The sequence below is a fragment of the Ursus arctos genome, unplaced genomic scaffold (genome assembly GCF_023065955.2).
Source record: "Ursus arctos isolate Adak ecotype North America unplaced genomic scaffold, UrsArc2.0 scaffold_2, whole genome shotgun sequence".
Taxonomy (NCBI): Eukaryota; Metazoa; Chordata; class Mammalia; order Carnivora; family Ursidae; genus Ursus; species Ursus arctos.
Window position 1 is genome coordinate 67,379,878 of NW_026622874.1, and position 21,874 is coordinate 67,401,751.

General features: G+C 63.6%; 1 protein-coding gene across 1 annotated transcript in view; it reads right to left on the reverse strand.

The window, feature by feature from the left end:
- Positions 1-21,180, reverse strand: part of PKD1 (polycystin 1, transient receptor potential channel interacting) — a 43,001-nt gene extending 21,821 nt beyond the window's left edge. Inside the window, 11 exon segments of the mRNA XM_026485069.4 lie at positions 443-1,198; positions 1,612-1,859; positions 2,172-2,298; positions 2,725-2,840; positions 3,190-3,410; positions 4,576-4,759; positions 4,885-5,556; positions 5,826-5,995; positions 6,284-6,355; positions 6,476-6,547; positions 20,742-21,180. Coding sequence (XP_026340854.2) covers positions 443-1,198; positions 1,612-1,859; positions 2,172-2,298; positions 2,725-2,840; positions 3,190-3,410; positions 4,576-4,759; positions 4,885-5,556; positions 5,826-5,995; positions 6,284-6,355; positions 6,476-6,547; positions 20,742-20,965 — 2,862 coding nt within the window. The 5' untranslated portion in view covers positions 20,966-21,180.
- Positions 21,181-21,874: the final 694 nt, after the last annotated feature.

Consider the following 21,874-nt stretch of genomic DNA (forward strand, 5'->3'; position numbering starts at 1 on the left):
GTGTCCCCTCTGCGCTCTCAAATAAATAAAATCTTTAAAAAAAAGAAAAAAAAAAAAGAAACGGCCCCTCTGACGACCCGTGTGAAGGCCACAGAGCTGACGGCCGCCTGCTGTGGGGGACAGGCCGCGACAGGGACAGCAGCATGGTGGCACGACACCCTCCCCCTCAGAAAGTACTCCCTTCAGCCCGGTGGGAACACCACAGGGGCCTGGAGAGTCACGCAGGCTGGCGGGGGTGGGGGCGGGCTCCCCGAGAACCGCGGGAGCGGAACGCAGCGCCCTCAGAGCGGCCACTCTAGTGAGGGCTCTTTACGGAGGAGCCACCTAACAGAGCCTGCCCCAGACCAGCCACGGAGCCCGCCGTCCCCAGAGGCCGCGCTCCCTCCTCACAGGGGAGGGACGGCTCTCCGCACGGCCCCTCATCTGCGGGGGCCTCACTTACCACCAGGACGCCCTGCAGCACGCGGGCTTCGGGGCTGGGAGTGGCGCGAAGGCCACAGATGGGCTCCTCGGCCTTCACCCGCAGGCTGAGGTTGGCCTGGCCGGCGCTGTTCTCCACCACGACCTCGACCGCATGCTCGCCCTCACTGAGCCCAGGCAGCACCAGCACCGAGAACAGGGTGGTGTTGGCCTCGAGGGCACAGCCGGGCACCAGGGCGGCCACCGCCGCAGGGCAGGCGGCTTCGAAGGGTGCGCTGACATTGCCCCCGGGCCAGCGGGCTGTGGCCGTGGTGTTGGTGCCCGAGTCCACTCGGAGCACCAAGGCTGAGCTATTGGTGGGCACGTAGAGGCGGCCGTCGTGGGGGATGGGATGGGCCACCCGCAGCCCCGCCACTGGGGAGAGCACTTCGAAGCTGCAGGACAGGTTGTGCGTGGACACGCTGTTGCCCACCGTGGCCCGCACCTCATAGCGCCCGGGCCGCCGCAGCCCTGGGTTGGGCCGCAGGCCCAGCAGGGGGGTGAGGCGCTCTGTGGCAGCGAGCAGCCGCAAGGCACAGGCAGGACCGGCTGGGGCTGCCTCCAGCTGAGCGGGCAGGTGGGCCAACCAGGCCGCGGCAGTGGCGGAGAAGTACGGGGCCTCAGCGCCAGGGGCGCCCAGGGCTGGGGAGCAGTGCAGAAGGGCACCCGGTCCAGCATCGTGCTGCAAGACGATGAGGTCACCGGGGAGCAGGGGGCTGTCCTGGCCACGGAAGGTAATCTACAGGAAGGGAGGCAGGCTGTGTCAGGTCCTCACAGTGGACCACTGCTGGTCGGGGGGCTGCAAGGGAGCTCCAAACTAGGGGCTCCGGCAGGTGGACAGGATCCACCTGGGGTAACCGGGACTCACAGGAGCCCCCCAGGCACTCATGGCAGGGACAGACGGGACAGGCTCCGGGACAAGGATGTGCGCAGAGCAGAGGGCAAGGACGCATGCAGGAGCAGGGCCTTTCCTGGACGGGGCGGGACCTCTGAGGGACACTGTGGCCAAAACAAGTGGAAAGGCCTGGGCTGGCAGTTTCTCCTGCTGGGGGAGCTGAGCAAGGACACGGACAGAGCCAGAGTGGGGCAGGGCAAGTGAAGAGTGTGGTGTCTGTCTGGGTGGGCAGCAGGGGGGAGGCAGATGGCACGTACCGCGTACTGGGCAGGAGGACCCGCTGGCACAGAGAAGAGGAACTCCTTCCACAGCACACAGGAGGCCCCAGGGAGTTCCGGCCCTGATGTGGACCCATTGGCACAGGCCCGGGGGTGGCAGGGGTCGTCCAGTGGCAGGGGGAGACTAGCTCGGGGGCACCAGCGTCCCTCTGGGGCACATGCAGGGACTGACTCAGTCTGGCTCTCTGGAGACCTGCTCTCAGGCTCCCTGCTGCTTCCTGGGACCCCTGCAAGGAGAAGAGGGGTGTCGGGGTCCTGGCTGGCTATTAAGCCACAGTTGGGACACCCCCACGATGACACGAGGTCTTGCCAGGCAGCACCCCGGCCCCCAGCATCACTCCGCTACCCCTCCTGACACTGGGCCAGCTGACTGACCCAGGCGAGCCCCACACACAGGCAGTCCTGTGCATCCCGAGCCTGGGTCGGTTTCTCATGGACACCACTGTGTCCACCTCAAGGCTGGAGACCCATCCAGGAGCCAAGGGACCAGTGCATGTGACCGCGCAGACAGCCCCCCACCCCCCAGGACAGAGTCCCACCTGCTTGTCCTGTGGGCCGGAGCACCTGCAGCCGCAGCTGGGCGGGCCGGGGGAGCTCCTGGGTGCCAAACTCGGCTGCAGTGAGGAAGGCCTCCCTGCTCAGGTGCAGGCTGGGGAACGCCATCACCTGCGGGCGGGGGGCTGCTCAGCTCCACAGACCCCGACCCCCAGCCAGCCCCACCCCGGCCCACCCCATGACCCCAACCCCTGCCAGCTCAGAGGGGAAGGAGCCACCAGATGGGGCTTCACACCGAGGAAGACAGTCACTCAGGATGAAAAATCAGGTCAAAACCACCTGAGCACAGGACCGCCACCTTGTTTTGTGAAAACACCCACACACACCCAGAGAGAAGGCTCAGGGGCACTCAGGGCTCGCTCAGATGCCGGAGAGGGGCCGCTGCTTCTCTCTGCAGTGGTGGGTTTCCTACAGCGTCTCTACTGGGCACACAGGACATTAGTAAGGCCCAGAAGAAAGAGCTTAGTTTTAGACACAGCAGCCAGGTGAAGGCTCAGTCTCCAGACTGTGTCCTGGAGGGCTCTGGGGTCGGCCTACCTCGACAAGCTCCTGGGGGGCCGAGAGGGCTTCCTGCTCGGCCAAGGGCCTCAAGAGTCCCTGCAGGTCCCCACTGGGTGCTCCCACGAGGAAGGTCTCCGCGTCCCACAGGGGACCTGGGATGGCAAGTGTGCAATGACGTCCCAGGCCAAGGCAGAGAGTGTCAGGGGCCTGAGGCAGGGCCAGACCTAGGACTGAGCCCCCTGGCAGTAGCCTCCCAGCTCCCCACCCCAGCTTTGTCTGTCCCATTGGGTGCAGGCTCTGCTTGGGACCACAGGTGCTCAGTGACACCTAATGGACACTGAACAGCTAAGGAGTGAGCCTGGGATGAGGGATGTGACTGTCCCGGCCAGGACAGGAGGAGCCCCCGGGGCGCATGTAGAGGAGCTCCCCCGGATGGCCAGGGGAGCTGGTCCAGCTCCAGCACACAAGGTGAGCCCCAGCCCTCCAGGGGCCCCGGCGCACCTCCAGGCCGCAGCTCACAGACATAGCTGTGGGGCACCGAGCACAGGTCCGTGTTGCACTGTCCCGCAGGCCCGAGCCGCACGCAGCGCTCCGCCGTGGCAGGGTGCGGCTCCCCGGGCAGCCAGTTCTGGCAGCTCTCCAGGCTGAAGGCCTCAGCCCGCACGGCAGGGCCGGCCTCCGACCCCTCCACGGCGGAGAAGCCGATCCACACATCCAGGCTCCTGCAGGCAGGCGGAGGGGAGAGTGGGCGCTCAGGGGCTCCCTGAAGACAAGCACTCCTCCGTCTGACCCTGCCCTCTCCCCTGGGGAAGATGGGGAAACTGAGGGTCAGAGAGATGACCTGGCAAGCAAGGCCACGGCAGTGTCCACACATCACCCATGCCTGTGGGGCCAGGGGCCCAGTGGAGGGCTCCTTGCAGGGGGAGGCTTCAGGGTGGCCGAGGGCTGTGTATTCTGTGAGAAGTCTCTGGGTATGGGGCCCCAGGGGGGCGCAGTCAGTTGAGTGGCTGACTCTTGGTTTCAGCTCAGGTCATGATCTCAGAGTGGTGAGATCAAGCCCCACGTCGGGCTCTGTGCTCAGTGAGGAGTCTGGTTGAGATTCTCCCTCTCCCCCTGACCCCTGCCCCTTCTCTCTCTCCCTCTTTCTTTCAAACAGATTAAAAAAAAAAAAATCTGTAAAAAGAAAAAAAAAAAGGCGGCTTTGGGCGTAGCGTTTGGGAAACAAAACACCTGCATCTCAGTCCCCCAAACAGGCTACTCCCCACAGCTCTGCCGAGGAAGGAAGACCCTTCTGGAGGGAGAGCTTATAGACACATGGACGGCCCAGGGAGAGGACCGAGTCGCCAGGTCAGAGCCAGGGGCCCGGCTACTGCCAGTTAACCAGGCGACTTTGACTGTTCCGGGCCTCGATCTCCCCTCCTGGACACCGAGCATGTCCAGGGTGTGATCCACAGTCTGGTCGGCCCCTTCCCACAGAGGGACTCGCGGAGAAATGGGCACGTGGCCTCGGGCCTCGGCAGGCACCGACAGCTGCGGGGGAGGGCTGGTGCCAGCTACAGGGAAGCGCATTTCCTCACAGGCCTGGGGGGCCAAGGGGGGCCTCCGTGGTCACACCAGAGCCGGCTCTACGTCTGCCAGGTGGGGCTCAGCAGGGACAGCAGGCGGTGGGCAGCCTGTAGGACCCGGGACGCAGCCCCGCGCCCACATCTACGTCCGAAGAGCTGAGTAAGACGTGGCTCCTTGGCTGCGGTCAGGCCAGCCAGCTGGATGTGGCTCCTTCAGCCACCCCCACCTCTCCTCCTGATCCCCTCGGCCTTAGGCTCTGTCCCCACCCCGGCGTTCTGGGGACCCCACCTCCCGGCCTCTCTGGGGGTGGGGGGCAGGTACCTGGTGACCTGGGAGACCAGGAAGCGCTGGACGGCAGGACTGCCCACCATGGCCAGGGCGGCCCCGGCCCAGGCCCGGCACTGCTCCTGCGCCTGAAGCCAGGCGGCCTTCTCGGCCACCAGGCGGTAGCAGTGCCCGTTGCCAGGGAAGATCACGGCGTCCGGGGGACAGAGCGGGTGCACCACTGCGGGGTCAGCAGGCGGAGAAGGGGGCATCAGTGTGTGCCCAACCAGCCCTGCCCCACCCGCTCCAGCTCCCGGGGTGAGGAAGAGGGGGATGAGCCAGGCCCAGGGGCAGGAAGGCACCCACCTTTGGCTGGCGCCTCGCCCACGGCCACAATGCTGTAGGTGGCTTCGAGGTCCGAGCCACCACGATTTCGGACACCAAGCTTGAGAGTCTCGTCACTGCGCACCGAGACGAGACATGTGAGCTCCAGGGCCGCGGGAGCCGCCTCCACGTGCACCTCGGCCCCTAGCCGGGCTGAACCGGCCCCCAGGGCCAACACAGCTGTCACGTGATAGCGTCCGGGCAACACGTAGCGGTGAGTGGTGCCGGGACCGGCAACGTCCACCTTGGGGGAACCGTCGCCGAAGTCCCAGTGTGTGGAGCTGACAGGCAGTGAGGCGGTGACATGGAAGGCAGCTGGCTGGCCAGAGGCCAGGGATCCCTGAGGCCCCACCAGGGCAGCCCCTGGGGAGGCAGGGAAGATGTTCTGGAGGAGGGTGGGACCCCTGCAGGCAGGGGTGAGGGGCAACGGGGTGCTGGAGCAGAAGGGCAGGCAGGCCGACGAGGCGTTGGGGGGCCAGGCCGTCCCGCACAGGCACCAGCCCTGGTCTGAGAGGGCCCCGAGGCCCTGGCCAGCTGCGAAACAGAAGGCACTGCAGGTCTCGGGCGTCAGCGGGCCCGCGTGCGCAGCTGAGAAGGCTGCCAGCGCCGCGGCACCCGAGCTGTTGTCAGGGAGGCAGGCGATGTACTCCTCACCTGGGCCAAACAGACAGGCCGGTCGCTGGCTTGCCCCAATCTGGATCCCGTGCACACCACCTCGCTGCTCTCCCCACCTCCCGCCTGCACTGTCCCCTTGCTCCCCAGGGCCCTCCTGCCCCCCAGCCTGGGCTGTCTCAACCACCATGGTTACTGCCCACATGCCTCCGTGTCCTGCCTGCCCCCACCTAGGCTGGTGACCCCAGAGCACCTACGGGGACCTACCCAGCAGGGAAGGCCCCTGCCGGCCCCACTCCGGCCACACTCACCACAACTGCCATCCAGCAAGGGGACACCAAGGAGGGGCTGACCAGCTAGGGGGCCGGGCCCAGCACACGTGGCCGCCTCGGGCCGAACCGCGAGAACCTGCCGCTCCTCCGCCCAACGCGGCAGCCACGCCAGAGCACAGTCACAGGCCCACGGGTTTCCACTCAGGTTTCTGTGGGAGGCATAAGGCTGGGCACTCGGCAGATGGCAGGGCAGATGAGGGGGCTCCGAGGAGGGGTCTCTGCGGGCCTCAACCCAGGGAGCGGGGGCCCGGGGTACCTTCACAAGTACGGCACCCCACCATCCCCATGGCAGCCCGCCGGGCCCTGAATGAGCTCCAGTAGGCAAGCACACAGCTCCCAGCACCTGGTCTCAAATGGGAACGGGCCAGGTCAGGAGGGCAGCGAGGGTCACTAGGGGGCTGGGGCTTGGCTACCAACAGCCACCAGAAACAACTTACATTTCACTTAAATTAAATAAATTAGCAAATATTCCTTCTTCTAAAGTAGAAATCCTGTTGTTACTTATGTCCCTGGAAGAAAGAGGGGGATTCAGCAAGGTGTGAGGGAAGCCACCATAACCGGAACAGTGACAGGCAGCCGCCACCCGCCCGCCCCAGGGAACCGCACAGTCGCCTGGAGGGGACACGCACAGCTCTGTCAGTGCGGAGAGGTTTGCCAGGAGCCCGACGTCCAGTGCCTGCAGCAGGTTGTGGGAGACATCTCTGGGGAGCAAAGTGGTCCCTGGTCAGTGCCAGAGCCCCGGACAGGGCACAAAGCAGACCCAGCCCCACCCCAGAGGCTCCCCCGCACCCCCCAAGTCCCTACTCTTGAGGCCAGGATAGAGCGTCCAAATGAACGGAGCAGGAAACGGCTGGCAGCCCTGCCCCATCCCCCTCTGCCCAGAGCTGGGCCCCAGGAGTCCCAGCCCCCCACCCCTGGCCCAGCAGTGCCGACCCACATGGGGTCTGAAACACACCAGGCAGCCCAAGGGTCTCCAGGAGCCTCGCTGTTGCTAGCCTAGGGGAGGTGTTGTCTCAGAATGCCCCCAAAACACAGTGGGGCACAAAGACCAGAGAAGCAGGGAGGGGACCCTAGGGGACCACCTCAGCTCATAGCTACGGTGACAGGCCGTAGTAAACACCGAGGTTAGCGGGACCCCAGGACAAACACCGGCGTGGTCCACAAGGTAGCACGCAGGTTCAACAGGAAGCGTAACCAGGCAGGAGTCACGAGACCGGCTGAAAGGGGAGACGAGCGCTGTGTGACGCCGCGCTCCCGCGTCGGAGCGGTCGTCCAGACACAGACTGACCCTGCGAGAGTCCACGCAAGGACACAACCGACCAGCAGCGAGAGCCGGCTCTCCGTAAACCCCAGGAGAGGGCAGTGTCCCACAGCCCAAAGCCAGAGGTGACAGCATTCCGGAACCAAAATGACTGAGAAAACACAGGACAGCATCACATGCTGCTCAGAGCGTCACGCATCACCAGAAATGAAACCGCCAAGTCAGACGATCCAACTGCAGAGAACGCGCAACCTCCGCGTGGAGCATCATGAATAAAACCAGACGACAGGCCGGGATCCCACAGCGATTTCCACGCGGGTCACAGGCCCCAGCGCCCTGGCCACACGCGCCGCTACCAGACGGCAAGGAAGACAGCTGCCCCGGGAGAAACGGCGTGGGTGGCGTGGTTAACAGGAGCAGAGCTCACAGACGTGAGGAGACGCACCGTGAGGCAGTGGCACGAAAGCACGTTCATTCCCCGAGGTGTGAACGTTTCAGGACCACGACCCTTGGTGCTGGCGACAGCCCCCCTCCCCCCAGGATGATTGAAGCCCTTCACACAACACGCTGTGCGGCCAACGACTCCACTCTCCCTCCCAGCCTGGAGCTGGAGGCCTCGGTCGCCCCCCACCCTTCCGCTGCCCTGACCCGGCGGGTGCTTCCAGTCACCTGCTTTACTGTGGCCTCCTCATTCCCGCCCCAGGCACCCACGTCAGAGCAGCCCCCCTGCCGTGGCCTCCAAAGTGATGAGGCCTGGGCCTCCCACCTGCAGAGCCTCTGCCCTTGCAGGTGTCACCGCTCGCCCTCGGATGGCCCCAGAATGCCTCTCACGGGCCCTACCCCAGCCCCCAGTGACCACCCAGTCGTGCAGAGGCCGGGGGTCCGCTGATGCCTCCTCCTGGCCCAACCATTTCCAGGTCCTGCCAACCCAGCTCTTCCAACATTCAGACTCCCACCCTACCCCGAGCACAGCCTGGTCCAGACCCCCCATCCCGGGGCACCTGCCTGGCTGCTGCGGCCCTTCCTATCTAAGCTCCTGAGGCACCTGGGGGTGTCCAGCTCCCAACAGTCACCCTCTGAAATGGAGCCTGCTCCAAATACAGAAGGACCTTAGAACGGGCTGTGAGAAAACAAGGGCCTCCTGGAAGAGCTGAGGCATACACACGGGCCCTGAGGACATGGGGGGGGGATGCCAGGAGCAGCACCCCGGCCTGGCTCATGATGCCGCGGACCACGTCTAGAACCAGGGTCAGGAAACGACCTGCACCACAGCCCCTGACCACTGCTTCACCCGGGAGGCTTGCGGGCCACACAGGGTCTCATGGCGACCAACAAGAGCTGGGGGCTGCTAGCTGGGCCTCCACCAGACCACCAGGCAACTCTTCCATCCTGGCTCCCAACACAGCCAGGGGGCTGCCTGGAGGGGCACCGAGAGCATACTGTGACCTAAGTGGGGAGCCAGGCCCAGAGGGGCTCCCACCCCCCCGGATGGGTGGGGCAGGGGGGCCGGAGCACCTGTTGGGACCAGGTGGGGCTGGGGGCTGGGCGTTTCCACCTGGAGCAGCCCCCACTGCCAGCACCAGGACGCCCAACCAGACAGGAGCCAGGGCGCCTAACGTGGCAAAGTTCAACTTCCAGGCAAGAGGTTCAAAGGAATGGCACAAGCCGGAGCCTCTCACACGGCAGGGTGGCCCCCAGCCCGGAGGACCAGTATCGCCACAGACGCTCCTCCCCTCACCTAGGGGGTGAGACAGGATTTACAGTGGCAGCGCCCAGAGCCCATCCACCCATCGGGGGGTGCAGCCCCCTCAGCACACAGACGCAAGAGAAATCCAGGAGCAAAACACAGCTCCTCCCCCTGCAACTGTCCAAACTAAGATCTAAAGAAACTGCCAGAAAGGGGCGCATCGTAACAGCTCTTGGGGGCAGGCGAGTCCCCAGAGTCTTCCACACGCATTCTGCCCTTGAAGTAGGAGAAATGGGGGTGCAGGAGTGGATGGACAGGCTGCCCTAGGGGGCCTGGAGTGGGGGCTTCAGAGGGGAATGGGTGGCAAGAGGGCTGGCCAGGGGGCCAGGAGCCCCATCGGAAGAGGAGGTTGGGGCAGTGAGGCCTCCACTCAAGAAGTGGCACTGTCACTGACCTAGCACCCAGCTAGGTGCTCCGGACAAGGCACTGGTCTCAGCGAGCCTCCTGGCTTCCCATCTGGGGGCAGGCGGGGGGGGGGGGGGGAGAGACATGGGGAGAGACAGTGCGCGTGTGTGGCTATATGCACAGGTCCGTCTCCACCCAGAACTTAGGTTCCAGGAACTCCAGGGCTGGAGAGGCCTTCGGGGACCGGAGACATGGGGATAGGACCTTCTGGCAAGGTCACCTTGCCCCCCACAATGGAGTCTAGATTCCCCTGTCCCTTCTCACATGTGGTGGAGGGGGTGCTTTCTGTCTGCCAGACCGGGCTGGGCTTTCCTCTAGGGTGCACTGCCCATCCTGTGCCCCACAGGCTCACCCCGGCCGGCCCGCTCCTGCTCCCAGGGTGGGGGGGGGGGGCAGGCCAGGCCGGGAGAGCAGGGAGAAGCGGCCAGACTCCCACCCAACTGGGCAACTACAATGCTCTGGAGTGGCAGTGGCTGTGGCAGGAGAAGCTTCAGCTAGACCTATGGAGGAACCTCCCGAGGTCTGTGCCTCTGAGGAAGAATCAGGCTGCAGGGGCACGAGAAGCAACAGAGTGATGGTCCAGAGAGACGGGCCCTGGGGGCGGCAGGACTTGACGGTGAGCACAGGCATGAGACCCACCAGGGGTTCCCGGGAGAGCTTCCCAGCTTGGGCCTCAAGCAGAAAAGGAAAGAAAGAAGGAAAATCCCTTAAATGTTTTCCACATCCCATATTCTGGAAAATCCATCATGAGTGGTGCCTGAGAAACCAGGGCAGTGGGTGGGAGGGGCAGGTCAAGCTCGGCGTCCAGGCCACTCAGCCAGCACCCATCCTAGCCCATCAGGACATCGCTCTCTCTGGCCTCACTGGCCTGTGCCTCCAGGCCATCCTCAGCCCAGTTAAGTCCTCCATCCAGCTCTGCTTGGCCCAGCAGCCCCGTTGAGGCTCCCCTCCCCTGCATGCAGAAGGCCCCACCATCAGTCACGGGCACTGGCCACGTGCTCCCTGTGCTCCAGGTCCCAGCTGAGCACGGCCCCTCAAGCATTCCCCTGGGCCTAACCTGGCCCAGAGTGCACAGAAAACAGCAACAAGCTCCCCAGGATCCTGCCCAGCCCAGGTCCCGTGGCCCAAGGGCAGAATTAAGCCTGAGCCCCAGCCCCCGGGCCTGCCCCAGGGTGTGGACGCGCCTGTGTGGGGCAGGCTGTGGGCAACGGTGTACAGCGGGAGAGACAAGAAGGGCAGAGGGGACACTGAGGGGGAGCTCTGGGGGTCACCGAAAGGGGACAATTGGTGGTATCCTCAGCCAGTCCCACACCCCCAAGGTCCTGAACAGCCACTTGCCCACATTTGTTCTTGCCATCAACGCTCTGGGGAAGTGCCAAGGAGGCCTCAGCCAGCCCTGCCCCCCAGGTGACATCATCACAGTCTGACACCCTGCCCCACACGGGGGTTCCCCAAGTCCTACAACCGCAGGGGAGAGACACAGCAGGCCCAGGGAACTGCCGAAGGAACCCAGCAAAGCCAAAGCAGCAGGGGATGGCCAAGCAGCGGCCGGCCCCTACTGGGAGGAGGGCCAGCAGCCTGGCTGGACAGCACCCCTAAGAGGTCCCAGGCCGACCAGGGCCCACCCTCTGGGCCAGCTAGACTCTCCCCAGCCTCTCTAAGGTCCATACAAGCAACCACAGATGCCAAGGCCAAGGCTGGAGGGGTCAGGCCAGCTTAGGGAGGAGGTGGGTGACCTGGGGACCCACACACCACCAGGGGACAGGCACATACCCACAACAGCACAAAACACACGTCACCACCCCAGGCACCAGGGATCAAGCTGAGAGGCTGGCCTTCCTTCTCCTCCCATGCATGTCCACGGGGGAGCCCAGGTGGTCTCCCGTGCTCCTTCTGCCCTCCAGACCAGACATCCTCATGAGGGGGACACCAGCTCCCTGGGTGTGCATCCTTGGGGTGCAGACACCCAAGAGCATGTCACTGGATGTCTGGGTCTGCTCTTTCCTGCTCCAAGCAGAACCCCGTGGAGGGGTTCTTGCTTTCCCACCCAGCCGGAGGTGCCCAGCAGAAGGTGCTGAAGGACCCCCATCTGATGAGCAATGGCAGCTCCCCCCGCCCTCTCCACACGAGGCTTAGCACCCGTGTCCCACCCCTGCTCACATCAGGGCCCCAGCGGGGAGAGGTGAGAAGGGGCTGCACCCAGGAGAGGGGCATGGGTCAGGGTGCAGGAAGGTAGAAGACAAGGAGAAGGTGGTCACAAGCAGGTCTGGAGTGTTCCTGAGCCTGGGGTGGCTCCAAGAGCAGCCTACCCTTCTAGAGCTGAGGAGAAGCTGGGACCCTGCTCTGCAGCCCTGAGCGGTCTCAGTTTCCTCCTCTGCCAAGGAGAGGAGTGGCCCGTGTGCCCATTCCCCAGTCCAGATGCTGGGCGGGGCCCGGGGGCCAGCCGGAGCCCCCAAGGAAACATCTGCACATTCCAGACACATGTGGTCAGCGGCGGGGGCGAGTGCCAGGCCCCAGCCCGTCACCCCCACCCCTGCGCTGGCCGCCGCACTGGAAACAGGGCTTGGGGGGAACGGGCTCCGGAGGGGCCGCACAGAGGTTATGTAACCCGCTCCTCCCGAGCCAGCAGCTGCCTCCTCCCTCTGGCAGGACAGGACGGCCGTGCTGGCGGGAGAGAAGGTACCCCACTCCCCATCCAAGGCCCAGGGCTCCATGCTCCTCCCTCCATCACCGGTCTCCTGGAAACACAGCCTTGGCTGGCCTGTCCTCTCCCTGGAGGCACCGCCAGCTCTGGGGAGAAAGAGGTTCTCCTCAGCCAAGCAAGGACGACCCCCAGCAAAAGGGGAGTGGCTACAGTGCTGGACCTGCCTCCCCCACCCCCGGGCCCCGGGGCTGGCGACGCCGCAGCTCCCCCAGCACCAGGGGCAGGCCGCCGGGAGCACAGAGCCAGTTTGAGCGTAATAACCTCGTTCTGTTTTCATTCCGTCTATTTATGGTGAGCAAGGCTGGCTTCCAGAGCCGGAAATGATGATGTGTAAATTAATGAATCCAAGTTTAGGAAGGAGCGGATTTGAAGACAAACATGCGGAGAGGGCCAGCTGGGGAGGGGGCAGAGGCAGGCTCTCCGGGGAGGGGCCCCCCCGGCCCCAGGGCAAAAGCGAGGGGCTGTCTCAGCCTCCAAAGTGAGGAGGAGAGGCTTGCATGGGAACCTCCCAGATCCAGGAGGAGGCCCACGTTTCACAGTGTTTGATGGGGGCCCCCGTCACCAGAGTTCTGCCCTCCCACTCCTGAAGTCTCACCAGGATGGGGCATAGATATCTGGTGTGGTGACGCTGCTGGCCTAGGAACCCCCTGGGCCTGCAGGCCGGGGCAGGGAGGGGAGCCCGGGACCTGCAGAAGGAGATGAGGGGTGGGGAGTCCTCCACACTGGGACAGAGATCAACCCGCCCAGAGGCAGCCGCCTTCAGAGCATTAACAAGACCAGGGTGGGGGCCCACCAGGAGAGGGTCCAGCGTGCTCCTCCGCCTGTGGCTAGGGATTTGGGGCCCCTTCAGGGCCAGGGGAGGAGGAGGACCAGCGCCCGAGGGTGCCCAGCCTCCCTCCTGATCTGGCATCTGCGAGCAGGAGCTGCACTCTGACCTGTCACGGCCAGCCAGGCAAGGAGCGCACCATCCCATTCTATAGCTGGGAATGCTGAGGCTCGGGGAGGCTGCCCCAGAGTCTATAGGCTGGTGGAGAAAGGCTAGGCTCTTCCCCATGCTGGCCAGGGAGCTGGCACGTGGCCTCTGGCTTTCCAGGGGCAGAGACATCAGTCCAGCGTGGTTAGCCATCCCATCACCCCTCAGCTGCTGGGCATGGCCAATGGCATGACCCCAGGGCTAAAGAGCAGTTTGCAGGCACCGGACCCTGGAGGCCAAGAGCACTGTTAGCCTTGCCCCGAGCACTGGCCCTCATTCCCTACTTCCGCCAGCAGGAAAAGCTGGCTTCTGGCTCTGCATCAGGACAAAGCCCTTTCCAGGGTGGCCCCACAGCATCCTGGGGTGAGCTCCATGCCTCCAGGGCACGGGGGCTGCTAAAATCAGGGACACCACACTTGGCCAGGCCTGGGCCCATAGGCACCTCAGGGAGAGAGTGAGCCCTGCCCACCTTGGCCGCAAACGCAGCCCCTTCCCTGGCACGGGCGGCTGGGCACCACTGGGCCCCTTGGCTGAGACGGCTGCCAAGCCACAAAGAACGAGGTGTTCCGGGAAAAAAGGACGTGAGCTGCATTTTCCAGCTGCGTTCTGTTCGGCAGCAAGACTGCAGGCACGCTCGGTCGGCGCCCCCGCTGCACGCGGCCCACCCCGTGGACACGGCCCCGCCTCGGCCGGCTGGAGACACACAAGCACCCAGCTCAGAGGGCCAGACGGCCGCCGCCACCCCAGACAGCGGCAGGACAAACGGGATGTTTTCATTCCAGAGTGCTCCGCGGGCTGGGCCCGTCTGGGTTCCCGCCGCTGGCGCTGGCCACTGCACAATGTTCCGGGAAGGAAAATGTGCATCTCCATCCAAAATGGCTTCCTCACTTGAAACCAAGCCTCAGCCAAGGTCTCCCTCCAGAGCCAGGGTCTCAAGAGCTGTGGGGGAGCACAGGTGGCGGCAGAAGCAAACCCCATCCTGCGGGCAGCGTGTGGGGGCGGGAGCCACGTCCTCCAGGGCCGCCCAGCCAGCTGTTAGAAGACGGTGGCCGGCGACAAGTCGCCCAGGGTCAAGGCAGAGCAACAGAGAGAGGAGGAGGAGGCCCTACAGGAGACGCCCTGGTCTCAGGCTCCGGGAGAAAGCCACAGGATGAGCCCGCAGAGAAGTGGGAGAGGGAAACCAAGTCTCACCGACACCACGCGCCTACGCTGCGAGCTCAAGTGAGATCACCAGGGTGTGCCATGCATGTGACAGCGGAGGCCAGCAGCAGGGCCGATGTGGGGGGGGCTGCCAAGCAGCTCTCATGGCCATGGATTTCAGGGGCACCCCATCACCCCAGGTCACAGAACAAGGTGAACACGCGAAGTGACACATTCTATCCACACCTCAAAGCTTCACTGTGTCATACATCGGTACCTGAACACATCAAAAACACAACCGCATAAAACTGAGACCCAAACACCTGAGGAGCGTGCCAGGGGTCACACTCCCAACAGCTGCATGGCCCTACGCTAAAGACACCTCTGAGGTCAGAGCAGAGGCGGGGGCAAGGCTTCTGGACCTCGGGCCCCGCCGCGGCAGGAGCTGAGGGGTGTGCAGGAGTCCCCCCACCTGGCATTTGGTCTGCACGACACAGTGACTGGCACATTGTTCAGCGCGTGCTCTCCGTGCTTCTGCTCTGTCAGCAGGGCAGGTCCCAAGGACCCATCTCCCAGTGGCCAGTGCTTGGGGACAAGGTAATGGGCTCTGAGGACGTGGGCAGAATGGAGCTGAGGGGCCGCTCTGGCAATGGTGACAGTTACTGTGGCCCCAGCACTGAGCCCTGTGGACAAGCTCACAACCCCGGAAGGGACAGCCATTCACGGTGCCCACCTTGTGAGTGAGGAGACTAAAGCTCGGGAAGGCTGAGTGACTCGGCCAAGGTCACACAGGAAATGGAGGAGCTGGGATGTGAACCAGGTCTGATTCAGGGCCAGAGTCCGACTCCTAGGTCCCCACGGCTCCCTCCCAGAACCAAGCAGAAAGTCTGTGGGAAGAAACACAGCACAGAGAGCAGGGGGACACCCGAGGCTGGAGCTGCAGGGAGGGGCCGAGCAGGCAGCTGAGGCCAGAGCCCACCGCCCACCCAGCTCCGCTCAATCCCACCTGGGGGTGCCCCCCACCGGCACTTCTGAGCCAGGCCCGTGTGCAGCACCTGGGGTATGCCCCAGAGCACACTGATGCATTCATCTCGCTGTCAGAGCTCACCAGCTGTGTGACCGTAGGAGGGACTTAACCTCGGGGAACCTCAGTTTCCTGGTCTATAAAATGGTACCAAGAGTGCTTCCAACCCCAAAGCACCGTGGCGAGGGATTGTGACATCAAGGACAGAAAGGGCTTAGCAAAGAGCTCAGAGGCAACCACAGAGGGAGAAGACGACCCCGAGGTGGGGAGGGGGGTGCACACCCTCCAGCTGTTTTCAGAGATTTGGTTTTCAGTTCCGATGGACCTCACATACCATAAAGGTCACCCTCGTGAAGCTTATAACTCGGTCGTTTCTCGTGTGTTCCCAAGGTTGTGCGACCATCACCACTGTCTGATCCCCCAACACTCCCACCGCCAACAGAAACCCCTGCCCCACGCCCGCTGGACACGCTAGTCTGCTTTCTGGCTCCATTTCCTAACAATGAAAGCATTTGACACGTGGCCTCTTGTGTCTGACTTCTTTCACTTAACATGTTTTCAAGGCTCGTACGGGTTGGGCCACAGTCGAGGCTCCATTCCTATTAACGGCTGAGTAATGCTCCACCGTGTGGGCAGACCACGTCCTGTTCCTCGGTCCTCCTGCAGCTGGACACCTGCGCTGTGCCGTGTCTCAGCTACTAGGAGTCCTGCTGCTGTGAACATCTGTGTACAAACCTCTGTGTGGACAGAGGTCCCACTTCTCCTGCATAGACACCTAGGAGCAGAGCTGCTGGGTCCTACCGTGACTCCACATTTCATCTTCTGAGGGGCCGGCAGACGGCGTCCTGCCAGCGCTGGGTGGCTGGTCTGAGCCTCCACATCGAGACACGTGCTACCATCTGTCTTGGGAGAGAGCCGTCCACGTGGGCGTGAGGGGCCTCTCACTGCGGTGGGATCTGCGTTTCCCTGAAAGCCACATGTTGAGTTGAGCACCTCTTCACGTGCTTACTGGCTGCCTGTCTCTTTTCTGGAGGTGTGTCTGTTCAGATCCTTCACCCATTTCTTAATCAGACCCTTTATCTCATTAGCGTTGAGAATACATCAAAACCCTTGCTGTTGTTCCTGTTTTTAATAAGCGTTCTGGCTAGGAGTCCCTCACCACGTCAAAGACTCGCAGATGCCCTGCACCTACAGCGGTCTGGCGGCCCGGCTCGCTCTCCTAGAGGTGGCAGTCCTCCCTGCTCCCAGGCACCGCCCAGCTCCTGAGGGCTGCTGGTACTGTGGGAGCTCCGGTGTTGGTCCCTTCCAGTCCCAGCTGTTCAAGGTGCAGCCCAAGCCTCCCCATTCACCTCCCCTCCCAGGCAGGGGCCCTCCTACACTGTGTCCTCCTATCGACAGTCTGGTATATCTGTGTTCCGTGTCCCTTTGGGACCCACCACTACACACGCATTTATATTCTGAATTCCAAGCACTGGCCGGTTATGCTGTGCACCTCAGGGGACATGAGAGTGAAAGCAGCTGGGCATGCAGGACGCCCAGATCCTCCCGACACCCATCTCCACCCAGCAGCCAGTGTTCTGTGCCTCTTCCATCTGGGACCCTTCAATGCTGTCCCCAGCTGTTGTCTGGATAAAGGTCTTACCCCCACGCCTCCATCAGCTGGAGCCTGAGAGACTCCTCGAAGCTGTCTCTTGTCTGGGATGCTCTCTCTCAGACCTTTCGATGTCACCTACACTGGGGGGTCCTTCCAGGTAGCCCCTCCAAAGCAGCCCCTTCCCCATCATCTGTGTCTTTAGCTTAACATCAGCTTCATGGTGATAACCGAGCCTCAGAGACTCCAGAGACAGGGCCCAGCAAATAGCAGTGAGAGTCTCTGCCTGGCGAGGGCTTGGGGAGGAGACCCTCTGGGGTCTGGGCAGTCCTCAAGGCAGCAACACATGCGGCACGTGCAGCCTAACACGTCACGCACACCAGGCCCATGGTCTGCTCCCCATGCCCACCTCCCCTTGCACCCATGTGCTATGCAGACACTGGAGGCCTGCCTCCTCTGGTCTCCCTGACTCTCCTGCCATTCAGGGACACAGGCGGGAAAGGGCAAGGCCCAAAGTACCCCCCAGGTGACAAAAGACCCTAAGGCCCTGATAGTTCCTTTTTTTTTTTTTAAGATTCTATTTATTTATTTGACAGAGAGGGCACACACACACACAAGCAAAGGGAGCAGGAGAGGGAGAAGCAGACTCCCCACTGAGCAGGGAGCCCAAAGCGGCACTCGATCCCAGGACCCCAGGATCATGACCTGAGCTGAAGGCAGACGCTTAATCAGCTGAGCCACCCAGGCGTGCCTACCCTGATATTTCCATCAACAAACCAAGTCCCTACAGAGGTCCTGCCCTGAAGCGAGCCCTAGACCGGTGGCTGAAGTTAGCAGCGCACAGCCCCCTGGGCAGTGGTTGGCCAAAAGCAACCACACCTTGGAGCCGACCGCATCTGGAGTAGCACTGTCCCGTCTGAACTCCCTCTGGTGACGAACACCCTAGGTCTCTGGGGTCCTGTTCAACACCGTAGCCACCGGCCCCGAGCGCCTCCAGAGGACTTGAAATGTGGCTTGCCACAGCACAGCCCCGGAGCAACCGCCCAACTACAGGAAACGGAGGGCAGAGGGACACATCAGATGACACCACGGAGGTGACAGAGGCGCAGTCCAAACCCAGACGCTGTCGGAGCCAGTTCCAACGAGTTGCACGAGGAAGGGGAGATGAGGCAGAGTGGGTACCTCGTCAGAAGACAGAAGACGCTGACAAATCCCACCATGTGGACCTTACTTGGATCCTAATTCAAACTACTAAAAAACCAGAGACGACCAAAAATCCAAACACGCCGGCACAGACGGGGTCAGGGGATCATTCATCGTCTTAGGTGTGACCGCGGTGCGGCCAGACTCTCCAAAATGTGTGTGTCACAGAGCAGGACAGCTGGCGTCTGGTTCAAAGACGGGTGGAGGTGTAGAGGGGGGCAGGACAGAGGGCGACAGGTCCGTGAACTTCGGCACACAATTCTGTCTACTTCTGGGTCTATTCAAATTCTCCACAATAAAGCTTTAAAAAATGGGACAAAAGCAACACTCTGCTGAGTAATGTCATCTCTCTCAGGCCACTGTTAACCCAGGTGACGCTGGGTGTCAGAAGCCCAGGCCACCTTGCCCGCTGAGGCCTGCAGGCCCCTGTGGACCAGCCGTGGGCCTTACACCCAGGTCTGGCCCATGACAGACATACCAGGCCTGAACCCAGCACAGGCGGCCGCTGGTGCCACCCAGAAGGCAGGGCTGCTGGGGCACACCTCACCCAGGAGGCTCCCAGCCCTCTCTGTACTTGGCCCCTCTGCTTTAGAGAAGACTCCCCTATCTCCTGCTACCTGAGGATGGGTCTTGCTGGGTTGACAGGCAGAATGGCTGGGGCAGCCCAAAGGGCCCAGACAGTGGTCTGGGGCATCAGGAGAGAGCCCACTTTCCCTTGGGTTCCTGGTCCCCAGCCTCCAGAATTCTCCCAGAGGCAGCTTCGGGGTGTAAAGGGCAGCATGGGGTCTCCTCTGTTTGCCGTCCACCTGTGTCTCAGGGTTCCATCGCAAGCTCAGAGGGGCCAGCAGCTCTGGGAATCCTGCCAGCTCAGGCCGGGCCAGGCCACCAGCTCCCAGGACCTCCAAAACCCAGGAGCAGATCCTACAGTGACACATGTAAGGCCACAGTCTTGGGCTCCATCACTGTGTCCAAGAGGCTCCAGAGCCCGCACCCTGCTGCACGCCCCTGACCGAGCCACCTGTATTGTTCACTTCCTACAAAGGTCCTAGAGGCCAGCTCAGCACCAGGCGCTGGGGAAGCAGAGAATAACCAGGAGGACCAAGGCCTGACCTCAGCAGCTCCCAGCCCACCAAGGATGCAGGTATCTTCACCCACAGTATCCAGAAACAAGGAGTGGGGTGGATCCAATCCAGTCATGCTGGTGCAGGCAAGAGGCCCATCTCCACAGAGACAGCCAGGATGGCAAATGCTCAAGGGATCAGTTAGCAAAGCGACAGGCCCAGTGTGACGTCCCCCCACCCCCCCATGGCTCCCAGCTGACCCTGGAGAACCTGCTCTTTCCCCACCCCCATACCACCCACCAAAGCCCCAAGGACATCCAGACCACTCAGGAGAAATACCCGCCCCTGCTTCACCACCTACTCCCCAACATCCAAACTCAACTGAACACTGACCATGGGGTCCTCTAATTAAAGGTGGCCATACACTGGAAACACCCAGGGAATATTACAGAACAAAACTTCAGGACCCATCCCCAGATTTCACAAGCCTGAGGATGTTAAATGCTCCCCAGTGGATTCTAGCATGTGGCCAAGGACAGATGGGCATCCTGGCTTCGGTGCCTGAAAGTGCCCAAGAAATCCAAACAGGGCCATAGGAGTGCAGATGAGCAGGCCCTGAGCCTGCCCCTAGCCCGGGGACAACTGTCTGCAAACCTTGGTCCCCTGCACCCTGTCCATTCCAACTCCAGGTGCTGCGCACCTCAGTCAAAGCCAGCCCTGCCATGTGCTGGCCACTGCTTGTTTCCTGGACAAGCGACACCACCTGAGTCTGTTTTCTCACGTGTGAAAGAGGAACCTTCGCTGTACCTCTGCCTCAGAGGGTTAGGGGGAGGCTTAAGTGTGTCCGTCACAGCCAGAGCCTGGCACAGGGCTCACAAAAGACAAGTTCTCCATAGAGGCTACGCTATCACTTCCAAACCTGACAACAGCTCTTCAGCATTTTAAACCACTCCTGGCAACCCCACATGACCACTGTCCCCAGGACCACATCAGAGCCCTTTATGAGCCCCCCATACCTCCCACCCTGCCCCACTCCCGCACGACTCCCTTGCAGTAGCCACAGTGGGGAGCACCCTACACCCACACATGACCAAATGCAGCCTCTGGGCCTTGCACACACGGTTCCCCCCTCCCGTCCTCTGGCCACCTTCCCACTCCTTAAGTATCAGGCCAAGTGTTACACATCCTTCAAATCCCTGTCCAGACACCTCTTTCGGGAAGCCTTTCCCGCCTTCCCAAAGCCCTCCTCCTCGCGGCTTCCTGCTGCAGGGCTCCCAGGTGCAGAGCGGATTTTATCCCCCAGGCCAGTCTGCGTTCTATTAGTCCCTAATTAGCGTCTAAGTGTTGACCGGTTCCCTCCAGACCCCTTCCACCCCGCCCCCGCGCGCTGTCTCAGGTCCCCCATCAACTCGGAACCCCACCAGGTGGGACGTTTCTGTGTCCAGAGAAACCGGGATTCTTCTGCTTCGCCCTGGCCCAGGCCAGGGGGGCTGAGGGCCGCCCGCGCTCCCGGTTTTCCTTATTTAGTCGGGCCGACCTCACTGCGCTGGAGCCTTGCCCTGGGAGAGGCCTGGCCCGCACTCCGTTTCCCCTTCAGAGGCCGGGGACGCGCCCACGCCCTGCGAGGCCCGCCAGGCCGGCGGCCTGCCCGGCCGGGCCTCTCCCCGGAGCCGAGGGTGCAGGCGCGCCGAGACCGCCTCACGCCCCGGGCGCCCCCCGAGTCCCGGCGCCCTTCCGGCGCCATGGCAACCGCCCGGCCCGCGGCGCAGAGTGGCGGGGTACTCACAGCGCGGTGGCGTCGGCGGGGATGCGCAGCGCGGGTCCGAGCGTCCGCAGTCCGCGGCCGGAGCAGTTGACGCGGCAGGCGGAGCTGTGCGTCGGGCCGCAGAGGCAGGGGGGCGCGCACGGCCCGCAGCCGCGCCCGGGGCCCCCCGCCAGCGCCCCGAGCCACAGGCCCAGGCCCAGAGCGAGCGCCAGGCGGGCGGGCGCGGCGGGCGCGGCGGGCGGCATCGTCAGGGCAGCGCGCGCATGGCCCCGGCCGGGCTCCGAGCCCCCACCCCCAACCCCCGAGCCCGCCCGGCGCCGGCGGCCGCGGCTCAGGCGGGGCCCGCGGACGGCATGGCGGGGCGCGAGGCGGGATACGGCGGCGGCCGCGGCCTGTCTGCCTGCGCGACGCCGGCTCGGCGCTCGGGCCCGACCGCGCTCTGCGTCCGCTGCCGGCCGGTCGCGCGCTCCCGCTGCAGTGCGGGCCCGCCGCCGCCGCTCCTCCTCCTCCCCGTGCGGCGCGGGGCGGGCGGGGTGGGGCGTTCGTAGGCCCCGCCCCTCGCTCTGCAGGGCGGCCGCGTACGGGGGCGGGGCATCGTCGGGCCCCGCCCCCTCATCTCACGGGACTGGAGGGGCGTCGGGCTGTCCCCGGCTGTCTTCCCTCGGGAGCGGCGGCGGTGGCTGGTTCTCTGCGCAGCTGCCCTCCCGCGCCCTGCGGCCTCAGGTCCCCGCCGCGTCCGCGCCCCTCAGCCCTCCGCACTCGCGAGCGTCACGGCTGTGCCGGCAATCTTGGAGCGCTTCTGTCCCCTGGCGTCTCCGCCGTTTTCCCAGCGCCTGGCACGTGGTAGGCGTCCTGTCTTGGCGTTCCTCCGGAGCGCCAGCGAGGTGTTCGGGCCAGTGCCTGCTGTCCCAGAGGCGACGCCCGAGGCTGGCCTCAGCCGGGCGGGGCCAGCTCAGCATCCCCGCAGCCGCCCACCCGCCGGCCGAGGGCACCTGCGACCCACCAAATCTAAAACCGAAGCACTCCAGTGGCTCTTGGGGCTGGGGGGCGGGGGATGGGGAGTAACTGCTAGTGGATATGCGGTTTCCTTCCAGAATGGTGAGGACGTCCTGAAATTGGTAGTGGCGGTGGGTGCACAGCTTCGTAAATATACT